We start from the raw sequence: 18,395 nt of genomic DNA on the forward strand, positions 1-18,395 counted from the left end.
TGTCACAGTGGGTTACAAAAGAGATATTGTTTTCTTGCTGGTCGCTGTCTCTCCCCTCCTCTCTGCCTCCTACGTCTATTCACTTATTCATCCTAGTGGGATACGTGTGTGTGTGTGTGTGTGTGTGTTTGTGTGTGTGTGTGTGTGTGTGTGTGTGTGTGTGTGTGTGTGTGTGTGTGTGTGTGTGTGTGTGTGTGTGTGTTTGTGTGTGTGTGTGAGAAAGAGAGAAACAGTGTGTACAGACAGTAAGCCTCTTCCTTCCTCACATACAGTATCAGTCAAAAGTTTGGATACACCTACTCATTCAAATGTTTTTCTTTATTTTTACTATTTTCTACATTGCAGAATAATAGGGAAGACATCAAAACTATGAAATAACACATATGGAATCATGTAGTAACCAAAAAAGTGTTAAACAAATCAAAATATTATCTATATTTTAGATTCTTCAAAGTAGCCACCGTTTGCCTTGATGACAGCTTTGCACACTCTTGGCATTCTCTCAACCAGCTTCACCTGGAATGCTTTTCCAACTGTCTTGAAGGAGTTCCCACATATGCTGAGCACTTGTTGGCTGCTTTTCCTTCCCTCTGTGGTCCAACTCATCACAAACCATCTCAATTGAGTTGAGGTCAGGTGATTGTGGAGGCCAGGTCATCTCATGCAGCACTCCATCACTCTCCTTCTTGGTCAAATAGCCCTTACACAGCATGGAGGTGTGTTGAGTCATTGTCTCATTGAATAACAAATTATAGTCCTACTAAGCGCAAGCCAGATGAGATGGTGTATCGCTGCAGAATAAATAAATCACAGACAGTGTCTCCAGCAAAGCATCCCCACACCATCACATCTCCTCCTCTATGCTTCACGGTGGGAACTACACATGCAGAGATATCCATTCACCTACTCTGCGTCTCACAAAGACACGGTGGTTGGAACCAAAAATTCCACCGGTCTAATGTCCATTGCTTGTGTTTCTTGGCCCAAGCAAGTCTCTTCTTATTATTGGTGTCCTCTAGTAGTGGTTTCTTTGCAGCAATTCGACCATAAAGGCCTGATTCACGCAGTCTCCTCTGAACAGTTAATGTTGAGATGTGTCTGTTACTTGAACTCTGTGAAGCATTTATTTGGGCTGCAATTTCTGAGGCTGGTAACTCGAATTAACTTATCCTCTGCAGCAGAGTTAACTCTAGGTCCTCCTTTCCTGTGGCGGTCCTCATGAGAGCCAGTTTCATCATAGCGCTTGATGGTTTTTGCGACTGCACTTGAACAAACATTCAAAGTTCTTGACATTTTCCACATTGACTGACCTTCATGTTTTAAAGTAATGATTGACTGTTGTTTCTCTTTCTTCATTTGAGCTGTTCTTGCCATAATATGGACTTGGTCTTTTACCAAATAAGGCTACCTTCTGTATATCACCCCTACCTTGTCACACAACTGATTGGCTCAAACGCATTAAGAAGGAAAGAAATTCCACAAAATTAACTTTTAAGGAGGCAGACCTGTTAATTGAAATGCATTCCAGGTGACTTCCTCATGAAGCTGGTTGAGAGAATGCCATGAATGTGCAAAGCGGTCATCAAGCTGTGGCTGTTTTGAAGAATCTCAAATATAAAATATATTTAGAATTTTTAATTAAAAAAATTTGCTTACATGATTCCATATGTGTCAGTTCATAGTTTTGATGTCTTCACTATTATTCTACAATGTAGAAAATAGTAAAAAAATTAAGAAAAACCCTGGAATTTGTGGTGTGTCCAAACTTTTGGCTGGTACTGCAGATATATCAGGCCTAGATCCCTTTCCCTCTGTTCTTAGTCTCTGTCTAATTGATACAGATCTATGATATTTTGCTCTCTGAATTTAGTTTTGAATAACAGTAGAGAAGTCATGGAGAAGGGACTGTCTCAATCCCACAAGTCTTTTTGGAGACAAGCGGGTCACTGCTTTAGGACAAATTCACAGTAGACATGGGGACAGAGGGATACAAACGCATACTCTCCCTCTGCTCCCTTTCTCTCTCCCCTCCCTTTCTCTTTTCCCTCCCTTTCTCTCTCCCCTCCCTTTTTCTTTCCCCTCCCTTTCTCTTTCCCCTCCCATTCTCTTTTCCCTCCCTTTCTCTCTCCCCTCCCTTTCTCTCTCCCCTCCATTTGTCTTTTCTCTCCCTTTCTCTCTCCCCTCCCTTTCTCTCTCGGTGTACAGTAAAAGGAGCCAGCGGCAGAAATAAAACCATTACCCTCTGACCCCTGTGTAAAAATAGCTGGGGCAGAAATAGTCTTGGGCTGGCATGCTGTTTGGGTAAGTCCCGCTTCAGTTTTCCCCCTGATGCATGTCATCTGCAATGCACCCTGGGAAGCTGAGGGACCACACATCCTCCCAAAACATCTCAATTACTAACTCCCTGATGAGAAATATGCTAATACAGATAGACAAATGTGCGTGCACACACACAGATGTGCACATACACACACACACAGGCAAAGACAGACAGACACACTCACACACACACAGGCCAACTCCCTTATGAGAAATATGCTAATACTTTCACAGTGCAGAGAGAAATTACCCTGGGAGATAGACTCTCCTGCTCCATATTGTATGGCTGAGATTGGACAAGACTGCACCCTCTCACCCCATCATGTCCCCACTCACAGCTATAGGACTATCATTATATAGTGTCTTCAGAAAGTATAACACCCCTTGACTTTTTCCACATTTTGTTGTTTTACAAAGTGTGATTAAAATGGATTTAATTGTCATATTTGGTCAACAATCTACACAAAATACTACATCATGTAAATTGTGCAACATTTGATTGTGCAACATGTGCCATTATTCTTTTCCAAATTCTTCAAGCTCTGTCAAATTGGTTGTTGATCCTTGCTAGACAACCATTTTCAGGTCATGCCATAGATTTTCAAACAGATTTAAGTCAAAACTGTAACTCAGCCACTCAGGAACATTCACTGTCTTCTTGGTAAGCAACTCTAGTGTAGATTTGGCCATGTGTTTTAGGTTATTGTCCTGCTGAAAGGTAAATTAATCTCCCAGTGTCTGGGGGAAAGCAGACTGAACCAGGTTTTCCTCTAGCCTATGCTTAGCTCCATTCCGTTTATTTTTTATCCTAAAACAACTCCTGAGTCCTTAACAATTACAAGCATACCCATAACATGATGCAGTGACCACAATGCTTGAAAATTATAAAATTCAGTTATGTGTTGTATTGGATTAGCCCCAAACAAAACACTTTGTATTCAGGACAAAAAGTGAATTGCTTTGCCACAGTTTTTGCATTATTACTTTAGTGCCTTGTTGCAAATAGGATGCATGTTTTGGATTTTTTTTTCTGTACAGGCTTCCTTCTTTTCACTCTGTCAATTACTCTAGTATTGTGGAGTAACGACAATGTTGTTGATCCATCTTCAGTTTTCTCCTGCAGCCATTAAACTCCGTAACTGTTTTAAAGTCACCATTGGCCTCGTGGTGAAATCCCTGAGTGTTTTTTTCCCTCTCCGACAACTTATCCATTTTAAATTCAGCCTGCAACACAACAAAATGTGGAAAAAGTCAAGGGGTGTGAATATTTTCTGAAGGCACTGTACATTTTGTATCAACAGCAATATGTGTTCTTTGGTGCAGAAGATCTTACAGATAGACTGAAATATGTGGGTGTACAACATAGCGTATAAGCAGAAATACAGTACATTATATTGGTCAGCAAAACAGACCGTACATTGACTTTGAAAACATCTAAATGGTGATGACAAAAGAAGACAAGCAGTCTTATATAAGTATTTTAATAGGACAATGATTTATTCTATTTACTCATAGACACTGCACCGGACTAAACAATTGAATTGTATTTTTTTAATATCTTTTCAATAATTCATATACAGTATTTTTGTCAACACAAGCTGTAACAGATCAAAAGTAATCGTCATATAATCATCCTTTTAATTTCTTCAATTTACATAATCTCATGTACAAGACCTAAGTACACTCCTTCACCCCTAAAAGTTTTTCACTTAGGCATGGAAACTGAAAGACAGAGGTTGTGTCCCAAATGGCACCCTACTCCCTATATAGGGCACTACTTTTGACCAGAGCCCTATGTGCCCTGATCAAAAGTAGTGCACTCTATAGGAAGTAGGGTGCTATTTGGGATGCATACAGAGACAACGCCTGTCCTTGTGCAACACTAAACCCAAAGTTCTCCATCAAACGCATGCATTTTCTCTTAGAAAAATATTAAGCCGGTTCTTAAAATGCGGTGGAGCAGAAGGCTAACTAAAATAAGACACTAGAACCTTCGGTGAAAATGATTTTTAAAAACGACTAAACCATGATGATTTTTACTACACCAAAGAACAATTTACAGCACATGTGTACTAGCAACAGTTGTAATTATTTTTTTCTTTTTACATGAACAAAAAAAGACTGATTTTCAACATCATTTGATATTTTAAAAAATATGTATTTGTGTTTCTCTATTGTCTCCCTCCCACTCCCTCTGCTCTCTGATACAAAGCATATCTTTACCAACAAACAAAAAAATTGTTGCATATGTCACATCATAGTCAAGCAGTGATGGTGAAGTGGACAGGTTTGGGGGCAGGTGGTGGGAAAGGGGCAGGGGTTGGAGCAGGGGGTGTGGCATTCGCTTCAGCAGTCTCAAGAGCCACGTTCAGTCCACCAACGTCAGCCATCTTGGAAAACGGAAAAGCGCAAAAGAAAAATATCCATCGTCATCGGAACGACAAGTTCTCGATAAAACCTCCCGAGATCTCACAGCCGAGAAATAGAATATCGTTAAATCAGCTCGCTGGATATTAAAGTGTCATTCAATGCATTTGCATTGATTTTGTTGTACTGATTTGGAATGGTTACAGGATTCCATCCTCGCCAAGCGCTGAGAGTGTTCTAGCTACGATGATAGCTGAGCCCTGTCAGTCACGACAAGATAGAATTATCATAGAGCGTCAGCTCAATAAACACTTTCAGCCAATCATGTTTGGTAGACTGGTACAGGAGCTTTCTTTGCACTTTGAATTTCATTTTCCATACCAAACCCCCATTTGGTGATAAAGTATGGAGGCTTGTGTGGTACAAATCAGGAACAAAACAAACTTCATACTGTCTGTAGCAAAGCAACATGCACTTCAAATGAACAGAGACCTTCAAAATAAAAGTCTAATCACAGTTTTATCCTCATATTCAGAAGAAAATCATCTTTGTATCAAAATGGAATGGACTCAAATATCTGTGTGTTCATATAAGACTTCTTCTATTCCCCTCAGTCAATCTGCTTTAGCATGTCCACGATGCATAAAACAAGACAAAACACAACATTGGATTTTGGATAAACTCATCGATATATCTATAAAAACCTCAATAAACCCTCAATAAAAGAAACAATAAACCCATTTCAAGGTCAGGCATCATGTGGGTGCTGCTTTGAACGATAAACCACGACAAATGAAGTAGTCAACTCTGGTTGAGAGAGAAGGATAGTTTCAAAATGGCATCAAAGGTATTCAGTATTCACAATGGCCATTCGGTTAGCGAGGACAGGACGGACAGGACGGACAGGAGAGGATCAATCATCTCTTTCATACAAGTAGGTACATAAGTAAGTCAGCTCTGAGAGAAAGGGCGAGTGTGATATGCTAGATCACCAATATATACAGCACACACACTGAGGACTCAACCCTTATTGCTCATGCTAATGTCACACATACACATACAGGTGAGAGCAATGGGGTCATACGCACACACACACACAAAGCTCTCCCCCCACACACAGTAGCCCTCCCTAAACAATTGATTCCCATTCAAAATCCTATTTTCCCTAACTCCTTACCCTTAACCCTAACCTTAACACTGACTTGCAATATACAGACAGAGCAGAAAGTTGCAATAGACCCGCTCAACCCAAGGTTTGATACCAGCACAAACAGAAATCCTCTTAAACCAAACCTTAACCTGAACCCTAACCCTAAATGTAAACCTAACCCTAAACCTAACCCCTAAAATAGCCTTTTTCCTTGTGGGGACCGGCAAAATGTTTCCACTTGTCCGAATGTTCTTTGTTTTACTATCCTTGTGAGGACTTCTGTTCTCCACCAGAATAGTAAAACTAAAAACACACATACACAGGCCCACACAAAACATAACCCTAACCCCAAACCCTAAACCTAACCATTAAGCCTAAAATAGCATTTTAGCAAATTCAGGACATGAAAAAAGTCCTGACTTTTCAAAAATGTCCTTGTTTTCCTACCTTATCAGGCCATACTGGTGAATTGTTAGGACATTGCGATCCTGATAAGGTTGGAAACCATGTACAGACACACGCACACACTTTTCAAGACTTTTTGAGGAGTAAAAATGTATTCCAATTCAAAATCCTATTTTCCCTAACCCCTAACCTAACCATAAGCCTTAACCAGAGTATGTGAGTGGAGTTGAGCGGTAGGAAATCCCGCTCACTGCTCATGGAGTTGTGCTTGCACACAGCTCCACGTCCTTTCCAACCGCTCCCCTAAAAAACGCTCCTCTGTCACCGGAAAAGAAAAATGCTGCTCCAAATTCGCACCATTCATTAAAATCAAAACTTAGCCAACAACTATTTTTGTGACTACCTGGACCTACTATTTGGTTTTGAAGTATTGAAACCAAACCATATGATTTGAATGATTTGTAAGTCGCTCTGGATAAGAGCGTCTGCTAAATGACGTAAATGTAAATGAATGAAAAGTATTATAATAAAAACGCAACGGTGAATGTAAGAAGTGCTCATCATTTCAAATAGACTATATGTCACATTAAACAGCATAATAAACCACTGTTGTGTTCGAGACAACCTAAAGCGAGATCGAGTCAAGACCAAGACCAGGAGGGTGACAAGGGGTCCGAGACCGAGTCAAGACCGAGATAAGAGCGTCTGCTAAATGACTTAAATGTAAATGTAAATGAGACCAGAAAAATGTGAGATCATGATTGCAATTTTGTCAAATCAGCACCATAATAAGAGCTCAAAATGTCCAGTATTTCTGGGTTCATATTTCAGAACAACATGTGGATTCTTTAGACATTCAGAATAGTGAAGAAATGCATGTTGAGGAAAATAGAGACATATTACTAACCCAAACACAGTGGGGAACAATGGGCCTTCTAAGCCTTCAGACAAGGGCTAAGGATTTATAAAATAATTATTATAATAATATAATAATAATGATAATTATATTATTTTCAATGATGTTCTGATTTAATCTATTTCGTTTTTGTTGAAAAAGAAAGGGTTAACACTGAAGCGAAAAAAGATCCAATCAGGATTTTCTTTGCTGGTCTCTGGGGAGATAAATCTAGCTAGCTAAGTCAGTCCTTGGCTATCAGAATCTAGATAAATGCATCCACCATTCAACTGTATTAGGGCAAGATTTTGGAGTGACAGTGGAATCAACCAATCACATTTTGACTTAATAGTTGGGACCGTTTTTTCCAAAATGTATGGAAACTTTTGCCTTCTTGACGGCCCAACAGGTCACTACGCAATAGCGAGCAGTAGTTTTCCCACGGTCTAGCTAGGTAGCATTTGTTGTCGGCTAGTTTGCAGCAGTTGCTATCAATTAATAGACACTGCAGTAAATAAAACCGAATGAAAACATCTGTCTTGTCCAGGACTGGAGTCTACACACCGGTGAGCTATAGCCAATCAGAGCTACAGTAAGCCTTTAAACAAGCCATTTTCCACACGGGCCTGCCATCATTCACTTTGAACTGGACTGTGTGTTTACCGGCAGATGCAACAGCGCGACTTTATATCATTAGAACGCATTCGCCAAAAGCCACAAAACTGTAGTCTCCTCGTCCTTCTGCAGCTTGCCTGCCAATGCATACTTGTCCCAACCAAGTACCCAAGCTAACTGGTTAAAGTTGGCTAACTTGCTAGCTAGCTACTTCTAGACACAAATGAGAGAACACCTCACTCTGACCATTTTACTCAACGTAGCAGAGCTGGTTAGGCTGTTTACATGTTATCTAGAGTGTTCTTCACTAACTATTACTTTTTTTAGTCTACGTTTACTGACACTGGTCATATTCAGCGGGTGTTGCACATTCGTAAATTCATCGGTTGTTTTCCACTCTGGCACACTCAGACGAGAGTGCTCTTAAATTGGAGGAGATAGCCAGAGTGAATTTGCGAACGCAAGAGATGCAGTTGAAGACGGAAGTTTACATACACTTAGGTCGGAGTCATTAACTTCTGACTTCAACTGTATGCTAACTGGATAACACTCGTTCAAGTTCTTGCTAGCTAACCAAATGACACCTGCATCTCTAGCTATGTATAGCCACCGAAAAACAATACGAGGGGAAAAAGTCACTCATTATATTAATCATGCATTGAACCGCATCCATCTATTCTGTCAACAAGGCCTTAGAGTACGTCATGGAACGTTGAGTCAAATGTAAACTATTTCAAATCTCTTCTAAAGTTGGTTTTGTAGCATAAACTGGGAAGTTTCTATTTTTGACTGATATTATGATTGTCTGTATGTTTTATATCTGCAAAGTTGTTAAAACCCTGTCATTTCCACTGCCATCGGTGCTAAATGTGAAATATTTTTTTGCAACGGGAGGAAATAGTTGTACATTTTGATTGGGAAATGCTTAATGGTTGTGTTTTGCATTCTTATGATTGCGACCTACTGGCTTATTATGTCCGATTTTAAGGACTGCTTATCCTTTATCACCATGCTGTGTGTGACTGCTGTCTTTCCATCAGCCCTAAGCAGTGGTGTAGTAGGTATACTCACATTTTGCTAAAAAGTTCCCAAACGGCCCACCCAGCGAAGGAATGACAACCTGTGTTTTATAGATTTTTCAGATTTTCACTCTCAAAATTTGAAATGTAATGGCCTAAATTCACAACAATGCTTAAATTACATCAATCTGATTGGGTGAGCCTGTGGGCCTGGCTCCCCAGTAGGTGGTTCTGTCCACCCAGGCCCGTCCATGTCTATGCCCCTGATGCAAGCAGCACATGATAATTGCGCATCAAAAATTGCCTACAAACCAACACTTGTGATTGTGTTGGCTACTTTGTGCATGATTTCTGTATTGTACCACATAATTGATACATCGTGTACCTCCACTACACTACTTTGTTATGCACCAGTAGGGATTAAGCAGTCAGTATACGCAATGCCCACTGAAAAAAAAGTGGGTATACGGCTTATACCTGCGTATAGCTTGGTATTACGGTTGCTGTCCTTTCAGAATCATGAACCTGTCACACACCGAAGGCCTATAGGTTCGCCAGTGCGCAAACATGTCTATAATAGATATAAAGTCTGTTAACATACTGTATTAATGTTTCAAGAAAGGAGTGTATATTTGGCCTGGCAAAGCAGTTTTATGCGCTAATTGAATTTAAACTGATATTATTCGTTTTTTTACTTCGCTGGTCTCGGCTGGTCTCTGGAGAAATTTGAGTCCTCACTGTCCTAGACCGAGTCAAGACAGAATACAAATGTATCCGACACCGAGACAAGACCAAGACAGTCAATATGTGGTCTCGAGACCGGACTTGAGACTCGAGTACTACAACACTGATAAACACTCGAAATAGGTCAGGAGCCAGACAGGGAGCCTAAGAAGGAACGGAAACGAAGCACTTAGGCTATATTATTCCAATTATTTCAAGGCTATAGGCTACAAAGAATTGCATTGTGAAGCATTTGCGAACGCGACACACTAGGCTGGTAGGAAGTCAGGGACATTAAGCGCTCAACATTTCGTTGTATTAAACCATTATAGTCTATAAATTGCGCATATCGGCTGTGACTTAGAATTAAATACAAATTAAACCGAAAATGCCAGTTTAGCCAGAGTCTGTGCCTTCAGCGTCAGGTGCCTGGATAGCAGGCCAGCAGCGGAGAATATCCTATCCGCGCTTCAGAGCCACTATGGATGGTAAACACCTTTTTGGCCACTCTTGTTAGGCTGGGCAGTTTTTTTTTCATAGGTAGGCCAAGGTAGACAGTTGTGTAAAGTACTTAAGAAGTTTTTTGGGGTATCTGTACTTTACCTTACAATTTCTATTTTTGACAACTTTTACTTTTACGAAAGACAATCAGGTACTTTTTAATCCATACATTTTCCCTGACACCCAAAAGTGCTCACTATATTTTTAATGCCGAGCAGGACAGGACTTTTACTCAATGATGACAATACGGTACTTTCCCAACACTGCCTAAAGGTTTTTGGCAAAATAACCCAACCAAAACGGAAAGCTCCTTGAAAATTGGAATATAACAGGCCTATTGGGACAAAATCAAGTATGGTCTATTGTATAGATAATCAAGCAAAAATGAAGGAAACTTTTAAGAGATCTGATTTCTAGTTTATAAATACTTTGCTACAATGACACAATTAGCTACCCACTCTTTCCTTTCTTTTAGCATGTGCACGTCATAAGTACACAATCATACTTTCGGGATATGTGTCTTTTCAGATTCCACAATGACTCTTTAGTTGTGGACACATCACTGCACACTACATCACTGCACTCCCTCTTTTGCTCTAGGCCGTTGTCTTTGTAAGTCACCTTGATTTTGCAGCTGCCAGTAGCTAAAGAAAGGGGCTATAGCAGCACACAAGTAGACTAAACATGCATGCTTACCCGGGCATGCCCTGGGCTTGTGAAATGAGCGCTACTGGAGCAAAATTGGAGCGGGCAAGAAGGATGACGCTCCAGTCAAATTGAGCACGCTCCGCTTCTCGCTACGCTCCAGCTCCGTTCCACTTCACTCGCATACTCTGCCCTTAACCTAACCTTAACCCTAACCTTAACCACAAACCTCTAACCCTAAACCTTAACTCCTAACCCTAACCTTAAACCTAACCCTAACCTTAACCCCAAACCATAAACCTAACCCATAAGCCTAAAATTGAATTTTAACAAATTCAGTCCTGACTTTTCAAACATTTTCTAGTTTTCTTACCATGTCAGGACATTTTGGTGACTTGTCCGGACATTCTGGTCCTGATAAGGTAGGAAAATATGTACACACACATAGCACACACAGTGCATACACCCCCTTGCTCTCCTTTTTGTCAAAATATTTTAAATTACTTTTTCTTTTCTCTCCTACTCCACACATTTCAGAACATGGCAAATACACATCTGCTTTAGTCAAACTCACGGCCTTAACAAACAATAAAAACCAATACAAATTCCACCTCCCCCATTTCGGTTTTAAGACATCACATTTAAAGACACACAATATAGAAAAAATAGTAATGGTAAGTTTTCCCTTGAAGAGTGTTTGGAAGGAGTAGCTGCAGTTAGTTAGTTAGCTAGCCAGGTGGCTAAACGCTCTCCATTTGTGTGTCCGCTGTAAGGCGCTAATCTCAGTCGCCATGGCAACGCAGTCTCTCCCCCACCAAAAAATCCAAGGCGGAGCTTTGTGCTGCAGCTTTACACTGCAACTTTATTTCACCACAAGAGCAGACGTGCAGTAGCTACGTGTAGGAAAACAAAAAGGGTCCTGCAGCCTAAACTGTCCCCCTTAACCACCACACCACATCTCCCCTTACCCCTTTCCCTCCTGCAAACACGTTCTCTGATTGGAGCAGGGAAGGGTCTCTCTTCTTTATCTTTCTCTATCGCTCTCTCTGTGTTGGGGTTGCCATGGTGATGTGGTGGTGGGGTGGGGGGGGGCGAGGGGCCTAGAGGGCGGACACTCTGACGATGTTGGCTTGTGAGTAGTCAGGGGAGGAGGCGGAGTCGTCGTCCTCGGGCGTGGTGACGGGCGGCGTGGGCAGCGTGATGACGGCTGCCGTGATGTAGGGCTGCTTGCAGTTCAGAGGCACCGTCTCCTCGAACTTAGCGTTCAGACTGGAGCGACTGGAGATGGGGTGGGGGGGAAGAGAGAAGAAGAAAGGTGAAATAGACAGGGAAAGAGAGGACGGCCAGCCAGAGAGAAAGTGGTCCAGTGTTTAGTAACACAGAGAGATAAAACAACTGTCCATTCCATGGCCAGCGTTCCCAGACCAGACCAGTCGGACCACACATACACCGACACCATGCCACAGCTGGACATAGCCAGCATACCAACACACTGACTCACCATGGGAAGAGACTGGCACAGTGTGTGTTTGTGTGTGTGTGTGCGATGCTGCCATAGCAACCACGATGAATGCATATTTGTGTGTATATTATGTGGTCTATGAATATGTATTATGTGTGTGTGTGTGTGTGTGTGTGTGTGTGTGTGTGTGTGTGTGTGTGTGTTTGTGTGTGTATGTGTGTGTATACAGTGTGTGTGTTTGTATAATGTTTAGTTTAGTTTATTAGGATCCCCATTAGATACTGCAGATGTAGCAGCTACTCTTCCTGGGGTCCACATAAAACATACATACATACATACATACATACATACATACATACATACATACATACATACATACATACATACATACATACATACATACATACATACATACATCACCAAGTACAGAACAGTTCTAGACAAGAACATTAAATACAAATAAATAAATACGTAAACAAAGTAAATAATATGAAACTAAGAGTTTTAGATGGATTTAAGGCCAATTTATTGTTAATTACCCATTCTGATACTGACTGTAATGCCCTGCTAAGAGTCTCAGTGAGCTCGCTCATTGTACATTTACATTTAAATTTAAGTCATTTAGCAGACGCTCTTATCCAGAGCGACTTACAAATTGGGGTGCTGATGTGTAGCGTGTGCAATCATCAGCTTACATAGTACTTTTAGCTTCTTGTAAAACAAGTGGGAAATCATTTGGGAAAATAGAGAAGATACTGTTCATGCACACACACATACACTGCATGTATGTCTGTACCTGTTAGTGATGGGTCTCTCTCTGATGTGGATGGTGCTCAGCTCCTGGATGCTGTTCCTATGCCCTCCAGTCATGTTGGAGTTGGGCACGTTGAAGCTCTTCCTCTTGTTGCGTCGCGAGCAGCACGACAGGCCTTGGGAGGAGGAGCCAGAGGACAGGGAGGGGGAGTGAGGCGGGTGCTTCACCATGTGAACCTCCAGTAGGCTGGTCTCAAACGTTTGCTCATCCACAAACTCATGATTCTAAGAGAGAGGGGGAGGATGGAATGAGAGAGAGAGATAGAGACCACACATGTTACTTTTGTGGACAAGGATTGAGACAAAACACAAGTGCAGACTACGGCATCCATATTAGGAGTTTTGCCTGACATCTGACGACTTCCTAATATGGATACCGTACTGTACTCTTCAAATCACATTTATTGGTCACATACACATGGTTAGTAGATTGCGGGTGTAGCGAAATGCTCATACTCTTAATTCATGGCTTCTGCTTCTTCATGAACATAGATAGATAACAGCAGTGGATATGTCTCCTATTCTCCACCACAGTAATTTGTAAAGCATTGTTCTTACCGTGGTCTTCTCCAGGCAGTGCAATAGGTGATTGTGGTGCGTATCGAACATGGGGTTGGCCTTGCACACCAGCGCCTGGCCTGCTGCCTTTGATGCCTTTTGGGCACAAAAACAAAGATGGACGCATATTAACACTTTAAACAGACTACAAAACATGTCCTTCCACGGGGTAGACAGCGGACCAACCAACCAGAGCAGGAGACAGAGAGGGACGGAGCTAATGCTCTCACAACATTACTGCAACCTTCTGCTGTGGCACAGGAACATTATGAGAACATTAGGGTCTGTCCATCTCCATTGATCTCCCCCCTCCAAGCTCAATGTCCTCTCATGGGTTTTGATTAATCACTCAATGGTTCAAACTCAGCCTTTCAACAACAACAAAAATATTTCAAGACGTCTGTTGTTGATGTGTATACTGGTAAGCCTATTTGTCCTGATGTTTGTGTCTGTCTTTCAGTTTTTCTATTGGTCAGTGTTGACTCAAGCCTCATTTGACCCACGAGAGCCACCGTAGCCTTTCCATACCGGGCCGGATTCAATGAGACGCAGAGGAATGAACCAAGGAGAATGTCTATAAAATCCTGTTCTTCGGACATGTCGAATTTGGAACTCAGAACTTGGAACTTATGTGTGGGACACCATCCTCCAATAAGCTTCACTGTGCGTCACTTTGACTCCGCCCCCGCATGTGGCGTCGGTCGCTGGCTGATGACATGCATCTCATTCCTCCATGTGATGGCGATCCATGACGCGTTCTGATGATGTCATACCCATAGCCTTGCTAAAACGTGGGCAATCCAAAATGCACGTGAGAAAAAAAATAAACACATGGAAATGAAATAGCAGATAAAGGAGAAGAAGAAGATGAAGAGCAGAGAAGTAGAGATGAGGGTGGTTGCAGAGAGACCCGTTTCACCATTCGAAGGTGACGGGAGGCAGTTCTCTCCCCCCCACCCCCACCCCCACCTTGTGGCTAAGCCTCATGGATTGGATGCACTGACACCGGTGAGGAGCGGTAGTATGAACCACAGCCATTCACCCCCAGTTCCATTAGTTGGCACCAGAGCCCCAGTGCAGTCTTGGTGGGGGTGAGAGAGAGAATAAGAGAGAGAGAGAGTGGTGGTGGTCGAGGGTGAATAGTGGCGTTAGAGAGGTGGGACACCATGGAAGACGTAACAGCTCTGAATGAGAGAGAGGGGAAGGGGGCGTCCCCTTGTCCCCATCCCCCAATCGGGTTTTCAGCATGCACTAACCGGCATCTCACGGACCCCCCCCCAAAAAAATTAAATAAAATAGAAAAAAGTTTAAATCAAAAGAACACCACTCGGATCCACGGTTACCTCGTCGATGAGGTCACTCAGCAGCCCGTTGCTTTTATACTGCAAATAAGCGTTAGTCCCTCCACTCTTCCTCGCGGTAATTCTACCAAGCTTGGTTTTCTGTTTGTGAACAAAACCACACGTGCATTTAGCCTGCCACTGAACGTGTGCGTGAGTGAGTGTGAGTGTGAGAGTGTGTGTGAGTGTGTGTGTGTAAATGAGTGTGAGTGAGTGAGTGTGTGAGCATAAACAACAGAAAGCCATACCACTTTTGCACGCCTCTAGAAACAGCGGAGAGACCCATTGCTCTTGAAAGACTATAAATATGTTCTCCAGTAATACATGTAAATTCCAAGTCTGTAAATCCCACTATCTGACAGTGGCTAGATGAAAACCATGTATTGCAGCTGTATTCATCCAAGGCCACTCTCTTTTATGGTGAATGTTGGTGAATAAAATAACTTGGTGTCCACTATGCACAGACAGGCACATGCATGCACCAGCATTGCCCCCTTATCTGAGATATCTACTGCAGCCCTCATCCTCCACATACGACACCCGTTCTGCCAGTCACATTCTGTTAAAGGTCCCCAGAGCACACACATCCCTGGGTCGCTCCTCTTTTTCAGTTCGCTGCAGCTAGCGACTGGAACGAGCTGCAACAAACACTCAAACTGGACAGTTTTATCTCCATCTCTTCATTCAAAGACTCAATCTTGGACACTCTTCCTGACAGTTGTGGCTGCTTTGTGTGATATATATTTTAATTTCATCAAATAAAAAAAATAAAAAATATCCCAGCCCCTGTCCCCGCAGGAGGCTTTTTGCCTTTTGGTAGACAGTCATTGTAAATAAGAATTTGTTCTTATCTGACTTGCCTAGTTAAATAAAGGTTAAATCAAATGAAATAGAGCAACACACAGCAAGGTTCAGTAGCACACACACAAGCTATCCCTGTATCTCTGTCTAACATCCATGTTTCCAGTCAAACCCCAGAGCTCAGTCATCATCCCTCCGAAATGGAAAAACAGATTGTTGTTCTTGGGAGGGAGCTACTTACTGGATGCTCAACAGGGGCAAGAGTTATCTTCCTTCTCTCCCTCTCCCCCTCTCTCTCTCATTCTCTCCTTCCCTCTCTCCCACCATTCTCTCTCTCTCTCTCCCTATCTTTCCCCCCCTTTCCTCGTTTCTCTGTCTGTCTGTCTGTCTGTCTGTCTGTCTGTCTGTCTGTCTGTCTGTCTGTCTGTCTGTCTGTCTGTCTGTCTGTCTGTCTGTCTGTCTGTATCGCTCCCTCTCTCTGTCTCTCTCTCTCTCTGTCTCTCTCTCTCTCTCTCTCTCCCTGTCTGTATCTCTCTCTCTCCCTCTCTGTATCTCTCTCTCCCTCTCTGTATCTCTCTCTCTCCCTCTCTGTATCTCTCTCTCTCCCTCTCCATATCTCTCTCTCTCTGTGTCTCTCCCTCTCCATATCTCTCTCTCTGTGTCTCTCCCTCTCCATATCTCTCTCTCTCTGTGTCTCTCCCTCTCCGTATCTCTCTCTCTGTGTCTCTCCCTCTCTGTATCTTTCTCTCTCTCTCTCTCTCTCTCCTTCTCTGTGTTTCTGTGTTTCTGTCTGTCTGTCTGTCTGTCTGTCTGTCTGTCTGTCTGTCTGTCTGTCTGTCTGTCTGTATTGCTCCCTCTCTCTGTCTCTCTCTCTCTCTGTCTCTCTCTCTCTCTCTCCCTGTCTGTATCTCTCTCTCCCTCTCTGTATCTCTCTCTCCCTCTCTGTATCTCTCTCTCTCCCTCTCTGTATCTCTCTCTCTCCCTCTCCGTATCTCTCTCTCTCTGTGTCTCTCCCTCTCCATATCTCTCTCTCTGTGTCTCTCCCTCTCCATATCTCTCTCTCTCTGTGTCTCTCCCTCTCCGTATCTCTCTCTCTGTGTCTCTCCCTCTCTGTATCTTTCTCTCTCTCTCTCTCTCTCTCCTTCTCTGTGTTTCTGTGTTTCTGTCTGTCTGTCTGTCTGTCTGTCTGTCTGTCTGTCTGTCTGTCTGTCTGTCTGTCTGTCTGTCTGTCTGTCTGTCTGTCTGTCTGTCTGTCTGTCTGTCTGTCTGTCTGTCTCCAAGTCTCCTGTGTGGATTTAGCGTTCTAATTTAAAGTCCTACTCCAGTCTACTTTTCACATCATTTAACACCTGATTTACTTAACAAAAGGCACATCTCAATAAGTGGTCCAGGTAAGTCACGACACAAGTGTGTGTGTGTCGGGAGGGAGCTTTCATCTTTTGTTCCTATTGCTCCTCTATTGTTCCTCAAGCAAGATGGGAGGTCGATGACATCACAAAGTCATCATCAGACCAATTCCTTGAAGTTTGCAGTTGTGTCTAAAAAACACTATTTTGCTCAAAACACTTTTTTTTTACCCTTTAGTGCATGCACTTTTACTGTATTCATACTTGGGATATAGCTTTTCAAAAGGAAAAGTAATAAAATCACTGGAGGATGTCTTTAACAGTGAGGGAGTAACCGTGAATGATCATGTAATATGATATGTGTGCATTGTGTAGCCCACTCCTTTTCACATAGAGACGTCTCTGTGTTGCTCTAATTATTGATGTGGAAGTCGGGGTGGTCCCGTATGGCCCATTACGGTTAATATATCACAGGAAGGACACACACACACACACACACACACACACACACACACACACACACACACACACACACACACACACACACACACACACACACACAAGCCTGGTAATCTTCCATGTGCTCTCCAACACACTCTGTGCCCCCCCCCCCCCTCACTCTCTGCTGTTTCCATCTCTGCTGGAGTGTGTGTACAGTATATATCTGTGCATAGCAGCATGTTTGCGAGTTCCATTCCATTCTCGGGACACACACAGACATCGCTTACAGCGAGTGATTTTTCTCTCTGGGTCATTGCCGCAACCACATACAGCTCTGTTGGACCCTTCCAGGTCAGGCTTCATGACCTTTATGGCCCAAGACCTATGGTGTCACGGCAGGCGTGAGGGTGGGACATTGTTGGGTACCTTTTGGGCGCGTCTCTTGTCTGCCCGCTGGCTCTGGTGGTAAATGCGGCTGAAGTTGGACACGATGACGGGCACAGGCAGGGCGATGACCAACACACCGCTCAGAGAACAGACAGAACCAACGATCTTCCCTACAATGGTCTTAGGAACCATGTCTCCATATCTGTACAGAGAAAAAAAGAGAGAGAGACATAGAGAGAGAGAGAGAGAGAGAGAGAGAAATAGAGAGAGAAATATATATATAGAGAAAGAGAGAGTGAGGGAGAGAGAAAGAGAGAGAGAGAAATAGAGAGAGAGAAAAATAGAGAGAAATAGAGAGAGAAGGAGAGAGGGAAGCAACACTGTGAGCATATAGGACCCATCGTCAATCAGAAAACCAACACACTTACTCAACATTGAGTGTGTCCTTTTAGAGAACATTGAACCATTTCCTAGTAGGCCATTCACTGTCTTGTCATGGTCATCTTTACCATGCACAGATTATAATGGGTAACCCCAGATACAGTACACTATACAACCACTTGAAGGCACTAGAGAGCCATGGAGCACCCACCCCTGGCCAGCACATT

General features: G+C 42.7%; 1 protein-coding gene across 2 annotated transcripts in view; it reads right to left on the reverse strand.

Annotated features, from left to right (window-relative positions):
* Window positions 1-8,300: 8,300 nt before the first annotated feature.
* kcnd2 (potassium voltage-gated channel, Shal-related subfamily, member 2) overlaps window positions 8,301-18,395 on the reverse strand; it is a 159,445-nt gene continuing 149,350 nt past the window's right edge. Inside the window, exons 3-7 of one of the 2 annotated variants that reach the window (XM_029761109.1) lie at window positions 17,827-17,989; window positions 14,816-14,914; window positions 13,473-13,568; window positions 12,898-13,139; window positions 8,301-11,917 (exon numbers count right to left, since the gene is read on the reverse strand). In XM_029761109.1, the coding sequence (XP_029616969.1) occupies window positions 11,740-11,917; window positions 12,898-13,139; window positions 13,473-13,568; window positions 14,816-14,914; window positions 17,827-17,989 (778 nt within the window). In that variant the 3' untranslated portion in view covers window positions 8,301-11,739. The remainder of the gene's footprint in view (window positions 11,918-12,897; window positions 13,140-13,472; window positions 13,569-14,815; window positions 14,915-17,826; window positions 17,990-18,395) is intronic. The other variant, XM_029761110.1, reaches the window with a different exon arrangement.

This window comes from Salmo trutta, chromosome 8 (assembly GCF_901001165.1).
Source record: "Salmo trutta chromosome 8, fSalTru1.1, whole genome shotgun sequence".
NCBI lineage: Eukaryota > Metazoa > Chordata > Actinopteri > Salmoniformes > Salmonidae > Salmo > Salmo trutta.